General features: G+C 38.0%; 1 protein-coding gene across 3 annotated transcripts; it reads left to right on the top strand.

The window, feature by feature from the left end:
* Positions 1 to 6307: 6307 nt before the first annotated feature.
* On the top strand, positions 6308 to 8985 carry LOC113294394. Of its 3 annotated transcripts, none has more exons than XM_026542794.1 (2): positions 6308 to 7861; positions 8208 to 8985. In XM_026542794.1, the coding sequence occupies exon 1, from the start codon at positions 6596 to 6598 to the stop codon at positions 7319 to 7321; it is 726 nt and encodes a 241-aa protein (XP_026398579.1). In that variant the 5' UTR covers positions 6308 to 6595; the 3' UTR covers positions 7322 to 7861; positions 8208 to 8985. The 3 variants fall into 2 exon arrangements, with proteins under 3 accessions (XP_026398583.1, XP_026398579.1, XP_026398589.1); XM_026542798.1 differs by having other exon boundaries at positions 8273 to 8985.
* Positions 8986 to 10345: the final 1360 nt, after the last annotated feature.

Genomic DNA, 10345 nt, shown 5'->3' with positions numbered 1-10345 from the left:
ATACATGTAATTCTATATATGTGGATGAGTGTCTATTAGTTGTTGAAACCTTGTTTTACTTGCATCCAATCACTCTGATTCAAAACCACAATTATTCGTTGTTTTTTCTTTATTTTTCAAGTTATTGCATGAAAGACTTGCCTTCTTTTATTGTACACTATAGTTTTTTTGGTAATTTTTAATGTGCACATTGTTATACACGTGTTAGTCGATAATGTCCTCGGATATGGACTTGTATACATGTTTTTGGTACACATGTTATTTGTTATTGTGCGCATGTTGATTCTTTTTATTGTTTATTCTTAGGGACTCATAAGCTCAAAATGGTAGAATGCCCAAGCCTATCACAAGGTTTGGGGAGGTTGATGGTTGAAATCTATTTGAGTTTCCATGTTATGCTTATTTAAGGTGGACGATTCATGTTGTATGTGGTGTATAAACCCACCTTGTTTTGTTTTTGGATTTTTTTGGATTAAGTTTTTTAAAAAATGAGAATTATATAGTCATATGGGTACTCTTTTTGTAGCTCTCGGAAAGAGCTTTCCGAATATATAAAATTTGCGAATTTTGGACAAACAGTTCGAAAGATAAATTAATTTTTTTTTTTATATTATTTAAAACTGCTGACATCATCATGAGTCATTTTGGACTAAACTGCAAATATTTGGACTAAATTTTAAATCAGGAAGGTTATTTGTGTACTTTCATAAAAAGATTAATTTATACCTAATTAAATGGGTTAGGACTAACTAGTATATTTGGAAGGGATTTTGGACCAAACCATATTTTTCCCAAGGAACTAATCAATGAATGAATGAATCTCTCTCTCTTAGGCTGTGTTCTCTGAACCAGATTCTTCTCCTTCTTCTTCTTCCCTAATTCGTCTCATTTCTTCTTCAATCCCATCTATTCTTCCCTGTCGTCTCTGATTCTTCTATGTTTCTTATTAAGGAAAGTGGTAATACTTTCCAAAACCGTAGTGGTCAGTCTATGGAAAGTATTGTCCATATCAGTCACGAACTTGAGACTGATAAGGTAAGTGGTATATATTAGGAAAGGATTGTTTATGTAAGTCATGATTGTGAGACTTATAAGGAAAGTCTCACAATCATGACTTACATAAACAATCCTTTCCTAATATATACCACTTACCTTATCAGTCTCAAGTTCGTGACTGATATGGACAATACTTTCCATAGACTGACCACTACGGTCTTGGAAGTATTAAGGAAAGTGGTAATACTTTCCAAGACCGTAGTGGTCAGTCTATGGAAAGTATTGTCCATATCAGTCACGAACTTGAGACTGATAAGGTAAGTGGTATATATTAGGAAAGGATTGTTTATGTAAGTCATGATTGTGAGACTTATAAGGAAAGTCTCAAATCAGTGTCTTAGGTAAGTTTTGAAACCGTAATGTATAAATATCTATGAAAGTATCATGAATAAAATTAAGAAAAGAATTACCAAAGTTTGTCATGGCATCACGAGCCAGTTGATTAAAAAAAAAAAAAAGAAGAATGGGTGGTGATGGAGAATCAAGCAAAGACAAGAATATAGAATATGATACGCAAAAGAAGAATCCAGTATATCATCTAGGATCAAGTGATGGTCCAGGTATAATTATCACACCGGTTGTTCTAAAAGGACATAACTATGATGAATGGGCTAGAGCCATAAGAAGATCATTAATAGCTAAGAGGAAGTTTGGTTTCATTGATGGAACAATCAAAGAACCGAAAGAAAGTGAACAGTTGGAAGAATGGGTGGCAATTCAGTCGATGCTTGTTTCTTGGATCAGCAACACATTGGAGCCGTCACTTAGATCCAGTTTGGGAGACTTTGATGATGCCAACTTGTTATGGAACCACTTGAAGAGACGGTTTTGTGTTGTAAGTGGAACACGGACATGCCAGCTGAAGACATCTTTAAGTGAATGTAAACAAAAGCAAACAGAAAGTGTGGTTGCTTATTTTGGAAGATTGAATAAGATATGGGATGAGATGATCACATATATGAAGGTACCAACGTGTAAGTGTGGCAAGTGCGAATGTGATATTGCAACACAGGTTAGTACTTTGAGAGAAGAAGATTTATTACATTATTTCTTAATTGGACTAGATGCTGTCTATGGTTCCTTGCGTGAACAATTGTTGGCAAGAGATCCACTGCCTTCAATAGATGTAGCATATCAAACAATGATAAACTCGGAACGTCTTAGGAAAGGAGATGTAGCCGCCACACCGGAAGTTCATGACAATGTGATGGCGTTCAAGGTACAATCTGATCAACGTCCTCTCAATAACACTTATGATCCAAATAAATATTGCAAGCACTGTAGCAGACAAGGACACTCGGATGAAGGTTGTTTTCAGCTTATTGGATACCCTGAATGGTGGGGAGATAAACCGAGAAGTGGAAGAGGATATGGTAGAGGTGGAAGAACTGGTGGTAGAGGACGTGGTGGTTTTGCGAATGGAGAGGAGGGAGGTAGAGGACAAGGAACGGGAAATCAGGTTCGAGCACATAATCTAAATATATCAGAGACAAAGCAGTCAAATAACACATATTCCTCAGACGGCTCAGATTTGATGGGAGTAACCGCAACACAGCTCAGACAGGTGCTTGAGTTTTTGAATGCAAAGAAAAATACGTCCCAACTGCAAGGTAAGCAAACTAAACCGAATTGGATTATTGACACGGGAGCTACAAATCATGTCACGTGTAGAAGAGATGACATGATTGATGTGAAAGATATTGTGAAGTGTACTGTTGGACTCCCAGATGGGAAATATGCACAATCTGAGAAAATAGGGACTATTATTCTGCAGGGCGGTTTGAGACTTGATAATGTGCTTTATGTGCCTCAAATAACCTGTAACCTAATTTCTGTCACACAACTTATTGATGAATTAGTATGTACGGTACAATGTACTAACAGTTTATGTCTTATACAGGACCGGTTGACGAGGAAGGTGATTGGAATGGGTGAACGACAAGGTGGACTATACATTTTCTGTGGTGTGCCTCAAGTTGAAGTTATGGCAGTCAGTGGAGCATCATACGAGCTGTGGCATCGACGAATGGGACATCCATCAGAAAAAGTATTGCAAAGGTTGGGGTGTGAGTAGATTGAAGAAGCATAATGAAGTTTGTGATATTTGCCCAAGAGCGAAACAACATAGAAGTAGTTTTGCTAGTAGTCTAAGTAAAGCCAGTTGTATTTTTGAATTGATTCATATAGATCTATGGGGTCCTTATAGGGCTACATCGTCTTGTGGAGCACAGTATTTTTTAACAATAGTAGATGATTTTTCAAGAGGTGTGTGGATTCATTTGCTTCAAAATAAAACTGCAGTTGAACGAACGTTTCTTGATTTCATAGCTCTTGTGAAACGACAATTTGATAAAGATATCAAAATTGTTAGAAGTGATAATGGTACTGAGTTTAATTCATTGCGTGGATATTTTAAGACTAATGGGATAGTTTTTGAAACATCGTGTGTAGGCACTCCGCAACAAAATGGAAGAGTGGAGAGAAAGCATCAACATATATTGAATGTGGCAAGGGCTTTGAGATTTCAAGCCAACTTGCCAATACGGTTTTGGGGAGAATGCGCATTGACAGCTGCGTATTTGATTAATCGTACTCCTACACCTATTCTGGAAAATAAAACGCCGTATGAAATATTGTTTGGAAAGCAACCTCCGTATAATCAGTTGAAAGTGTTTGGATGCCTGTGTTATGTGCATGATCAAAATAACAAAGGGGATAAATTTGCAAGTAGAGGAAGGCGGTGTGTTTTTCTTGGATATCCATTTGGTAAAAAGGCATGGCAAGTATATGACTTGGATGAAAGAAAATTCTTAGTGTCAAGAGATGTCCAGTTTTATGAGAATAGTTTCCCATATAAGAATGCAACGTCTGTGGTGCAGCAGCCAACAGTTGCAACTCGCACCGAGAGTGATCAGCCTGGTCATTATATTGAGACCGAGGGGATTGGTGTATCAGCTGAGACTGCTCAGTTGAATCCAGCGTTTGACTGGAGCGATGATGAAGAGGTAACAGCAACAGCGACACAGTGAGAGTGTGGCAGTACCAGCGTAACAGCAACAGCAGGAGACGCTGTAGGCATAACAGCAACAGCAGGAGACGCTGTAGGCATACCTGATGCAACTGCGACAAACGGAGATGGTGAAATAGTTCAAGATATGACTGCGACGGAAGAAGAACGTGTAGCAGTCCAAGAGAGATCTGCTGAAGCAGTCAGTCCGGGTAATAGTGTTGCGTAGAAGGTGATATGGGTAAAGGAAAGCGTATGAAAATTCCATCGAGTAGGCTTAAGGGTTTTGTGACGCACACCACTAGAGAAAATGGTCCATCTCATCTTCATACATCACAATCATCCTCCTCAGGTACGCCGTATCCTTTGACATATTATGTTAGTTGTGAAAAATTTTCTACACCATATAAGAAATTTCTTGCAGCTATAACTGCGAGTTCAGCACCTCGCAATTTTAAAGAAGCAATGAGACATCCAGGATGGCGGAAAGCAATGGAAGAAGAAATACGAGCACTAGAAGAACAAGATACCTGGGTTTTGCAAGAATTGCCGGAGGGCAAGAGAGCACTAGGAAGTAAATGGATATATACAGAGAAGTATGATGAAAATGGGAATTTGGTTCGCTTAAAAGCAAGATTGGTGATCTTTGGAAATCATCAGGTGGAAGGCTTAGACTACAAAGAGACCTTCGCACCGGTAGCAAAAATGACAACAGTGCGCACTTTTCTAGCTGTTGCAGCTGTTAAAAATTGGGAAGTACATCAGATGGATGTACACAATGCGTTTCTACATGGAGATTTGGAGGAAGAGGTGTATATGAAAATACCACCTGGATTTGCGAAAGGCAATCCTAATATGGTATGTAGAATGAAGAAATCATTGTATGGTTTGAAACAGGCTCCACGTTGTTGGTTTGCGAAACTATCAACAGCTTTGAAGAATTATGGTTTTCGGCAATCTTATTCAGACTATTCTCTCTTCACTATGATAAAAGGAAAGTGCAACTTAATGTTTTGGTGTATGTGGATGATTTGATTGTTGCAGGAGATAATATAGTGGAGCTAAATAAATTTAAAACATACTTGGGACAGTGTTTCAAGATGAAAGATTTGGGAAAATTAAAATATTTTCTGGGCTTGGAGATAGCTCGCAGTAAACAAGGCATTTATGTTTGTCAGCGGAAATATGCATTAGACATTATTATGGAGACGGGGTTATTAGGAGCAAAACCAGCAGAGTTTCCAATGGAAACTAATCATCGTTTGGCTTTAGCAACAGGGCCGTTGTTGAGTGATGCAGAAAGGTATCGACGATTGATCGGAAGATTGATTTATCTGGCTGTGACTAGACCGGATCTAGCTTATTCTGTGCATATTTTGTCACAGTTTATGCAGCATCCAAGACAAGAACATTGGGAAGCTGCACTTCGGGTAGTTAGATATTTGAAAAAGAATCCTGGGCAAGGAATTTTGTTGCGCTCTGATAGTAGTTTAAGTTTGAAAGGATGGTGTGATTCAGATTGGGCAAGCTGTCCTTTGACTAGACGATCGTTGACAGGATGGTTTGTGCTTCTTGGAGATTCACCAGTGTCTTGGAAGACTAAAAAGCAGTACACAGTTTCTCGGAGTTCAGCTGAAGCAGAGTACAGATCTATGGCTGCAGCTACTTGTGAATTGAAGTGGTTGAAGCAATTACTAAGTGATTTGGGAATTCGTCATACACAGGGAATGAGTCTTCTTTGTGATAGTCAGTCGGCATTGTATATTGCTCAGAATCCCGTATTTCACGAAAGAACTAAACATATAGAAGTGGATTGTCATATCATCAGGGATGCGATAGTACAGAAAATTATTTCTCCCTCGTATACGCCCACAGGGATACAGTTGGCGGATATCTTCACCAAAGCATTAGGCCGAGTTCAGTTTCAAGGTCTTTTGTCCAAGATGGGCATTTGTGACCTGCATGCTCCGTCTTGAGGGGGGTATTAAGAAAAGTGGTAATACTTTCCAAGACCGTAGTGGTCAGTCTATGGAAAGTATTGTCCATATCAGTCACGAACTTGAGACTGATAAGGTAAGTGGTATATATTAGGAAAGGATTGTTTATGTAAGTCATGATTGTGAGACTTATAAGGAAAGTCTCAAATCAGTGTCTTAGGTAAGTTTTGAAAACCGTAATGTATAAATATCTATGAAAGTATCATGAATAAAATTAAGAAAAGAATTACCAAAGTTTTGTCATTTCTTCTTTAATTTCCGGATCTTGATACAAATTGTGCTGAGTACAGTACATTTGGCATCAGAGCCGTTTCTATCCACGGCGGAGTTGGCTGTAAGGTTCGAATTAATGAATCTACAGTTGAAGTATATTAGGTTTTCTTTGGATATGCCCTCACCAAATCGAGAATTTAACCTTCGGGCAACAGATATAATGATTACCATTACAGAGATGAGGTTGAATTCAATGATTGCACTCGCCAAATTGAAAAATTAACAATCATCGAGACAACAGTTAGTTAAAGAAGTTGGGGTTATGGGAGCAATGAAGAGTGAGGAAGGGGATTCTACAAATTCAACTCGAGTTCCCGACCTAATTGGTGGTTCTAATTCTCAAATTTCCACTTATCCAATTCCAAATGATATTGGATCTCAGAAGTTCAAATCAATTTCCAGGTGTATTGAAGAGGAATCTCTCGATTTCGAAATGATTCCGTCATTTTTATTTGAGGAAAAAGAAGATTCAGTGAATTCAGAACCACAAGAAGAGAAATCCCTCACTACTAGGAGTAACTCGATTGATGTTCTGCATTTTCCAAGCAAAGGTGTTGAGAGTAAAGTGATAAGGGACTTCATCAGTCGAAACCAGGGTACAATTGATGGACAATATTGCCTATACTTGAAGGAGTTTTTCATTCTAGGCAACAAAGTAAACGGTATGAATTATTCTTATCTTCATCTGGATGATGTTCGGTCGTTATTTGATAGAGGTAAATATGTTATTGTCTTATCAATTTCTTATGAGAATTTGGTTAATCCATGGATTCCTAGCTTGGGGTACCAGTCAGATTTTCGGTATATACCTTCGATTGTTAGTTTTTGTGTTAATGATGCTGCGAGTCTTGATGAGAGAATGTTGCTTGTTAAAATGATTGATAGAACTAGACCTGTGTTACTCTTGCTGGGTAAAGTAATTGAAATGGAGAAGGTACTAGAACATCAGGGTATAATTCCTTGGACTGTACTATGGAGTTCACTCTAGGTATTATGTAATTGAAGTGAACATCAGTTCTGTCGATATCCAACTGATGTTCACTCTAGGTATTATGTTAGACTTAAATCTTATAGCTTATATCGACTATTGAGTCTAATTTACCAAACCATGGAAGTCTATATCAAGTTTCAGTTCTATGTCAGAGTAGTGGGAACTCATAGATGGTTCACTGTGAATTATACTCTACTTGTGCTGCTAGTGGAGATTTTATTGAGCTGTGAAGGGGTTCCGGCAATTTTCTGGAGTGTGAGAATTTCCTTGGCGCAACTGTTAGATTTATGGTTCTCACCAACAATGAGATCTAGCTGGACAGAGTCTCTTGCAATGGGAATGAACCTGCTTGTTTGGACTGATGATTATATCGTGTTCAGTGTGCTTATATCTGATGTCTATGAGAGAATTTCGATAAGTGAAAGAGTTGCAGATTATATTGTGAAGAACTGCGACACAGGAAATCATATTTTCAAAAATAGTTATTTCTATTTTCTTCTCAGACAAATTCTTCCTTACACAAGCGACTTCACCAAGGTATACTTCTTCACGTATGTAATTCTGATTACTTCAATATATGTGCTAGTTTACCAACTGCTGAATATTGTCGACTCGTATTTGATCGCGGTAAAGAAATTAAACATGTTAACAGGCGTTCTCCTTATGATACAAAAACTTCCAAATTATATATTACTTATTACTTGTCTGTTAATAGTGGGTTGATTTTCATGGACGCTTGTGATGACAAATATGCTCATGAATTCATTTTGAAACTTGGGTACCAGCTTATCATTCTTACCATAATTTTTCAGAGATTATCGACTTCTCTCAAGGAACTAACTGAGTTATCTAACTATGTTATTGTGGGTCTCTTTCTAAGTAGTGGCTGGCAGCAATTATCCTTGTGTGTAGAAAACAGGAAACATAATAAGTGCTCCATGATAGCAGCTGGGAGTTCGTCGAAATGCACACAACTGATCTTGAAGCGTATGAAGTTCTTCACCAGTGAGGGAGCAACAATTGCAGTTCCTCGTCCTAGCCAGAAGAATTCCCCAAATTCAGTACAGGCTGATTTCTATGCTACTACGTTTTTCGTGGTACTCATGGATGTGAAGAGGGACGTTACTGAAGTTCTTGCACATCAGCTACAGGTAGAATCATCTGTCTTTGAAGTGCTTCTTTGGGAAAGTAACATAATCTTGGTCGATATTGAAGTTCAGGAGATGTTGCTAGGAGTACACACAATGCTGGACAGTGAGTTACTGGACTTCGTGTTAGGATGTTTATGGGCCTCGCAAGGAGAATTAGTGGTCATTGCATCACATGGGTTCCTACTGCACTACATGGAATGTCATGGACCTACATTGCAGAGGAATAGCACCTCAGTTCTTATCCTTGAGAACAAGGATGTTTTGAAGGGGTGGGGAATGTCATGTACCTATATTGCAGAGGAGTGCCCCTATCATGGGGAGTGTCAATGGGTATTTTTACAGTTAGTAGTATTTAACATACATATGGGTGTCGTTATCAGTTATTATCGAGAGTTAAGATGTAACTAGATGGATTGTTTATGGTCGTTAGATTTGGTAGATAAGCCTAGCTATATGAAGCGGCTTCTGTATCAGAAGGAACTAATCAATGAATGAATGAATATCTCTCTCTTAGGCTGTGTTCTATGAACCAGATTCTTCTCCTTCTTCTTCTTCCCTAATTCGTCTCATTTCTTCTTCAATCCCCTCTATTCTTCCCTGTCGTCTCTGATTCTTCTATGTTTCTTCTTTAATTTCCCGGATCTTGATACAAATTGTACTGAGTACAGTACAATTGATTAATTGAGTATATCGGCATCAACACGGTTCTTCAGATTATAGGTGTTGTTGGCTTAATCTTAAACAATTACCTTAGGGTGATTGAACATAAGATAGATCTAGACCCGACGAAGGAGTTTATGTTGAAATAAACGGAAGAGCCTTTGTCCGACTCATATCACTTGGTTGAATAGAGTTGATACCAAACAGATTTCTTGTTCCTTTACTGTTTGGAATACGAACCAAAGGGATTGTTCCAAGTACGTGACTTATTCATAGGTCGGAGGCGTGGGAATACAGACGGAACTAAGTGAACTATAGGGTTAGTTACTTGATCTCAATTATACGAAGTTAGGTGTAATTTTGTGTAGCGGCTTAATCCTGAGAGTATTCAATTGTGGACTAGGTCCCGGGTTTCTTTTGCATTTGCGGTTTCCTCGTTAACAAAATCTTGCTGTGTCATTTACTTTTATTTTCCGCATTATAATTGTTTTATTATAGTTAAAGTAAATCACACAAACGTTAATTCCTATTTACTTGATAAGCAATCCTATTGTGTTTGGTTAAGTCCGAACCTTTGTATCAAGTAAAACATACTTCGTTGTTGTATTGTCTCGATCTCGTATCCATAGACGATCACATGAAGTGTGAACCGATTAGTTGTATTGTCTCGACTCAGTCCATAGACAATCACTTTCGGAGAAAGGACTTATAGGTAGGAAAAGTTTTAGCTTGAGGTATATTTGGGTACCCTCGCCTTTTCAACTGGTATCAGAGCAGGCAAACACAAAAAGATCTAACAATATGTGTTTGGTGCGATCCAACCTATAAGAATTGAATCTTATGTCTGATTCAGTTAACGTAATGTCAAGATTAATTGACTCAAATTTGTTTGAAGGGATGTCAGACAATGAAATTGTTGAATCAATTCGTTCCAAAGAATTTTGGACATTTGATGAATGTCGCCTATATATTAGTCTCACTGAAGATGCTTCTAGCAAAATCGACAGAAAATTATCTGAATTTGCAGAAATAGAAAATCAAATCTCCGACTTAAAGAATGAGATTAAGATATATGAACAAAAGGAGGATGAATCACTAGCTAAAACTCTCAAGATCCTTGGAGACTCCATCAAAGTTCAAATGAGGTTGATGAGTTCCTTAAAGAACTGGATAACTCGAAGAAAACTAATAATTCTAAAGGGAATCCACT

This window comes from Papaver somniferum, chromosome 1, assembly GCF_003573695.1.
Source record: "Papaver somniferum cultivar HN1 chromosome 1, ASM357369v1, whole genome shotgun sequence".
NCBI lineage: Eukaryota > Viridiplantae > Streptophyta > Magnoliopsida > Ranunculales > Papaveraceae > Papaver > Papaver somniferum.
Note: the sequence above shows the minus strand (reverse complement) of the source record. Positions and strands in the feature narration are given on the sequence as shown.

Coding starts and splice junctions, on each gene's coding strand:
- LOC113294394 (XM_026542798.1), top strand. CDS start 6,596: ATGGGAGCAATGAAGAGTGAGGAAGGGGATTCTACAAATTCAACTCGA.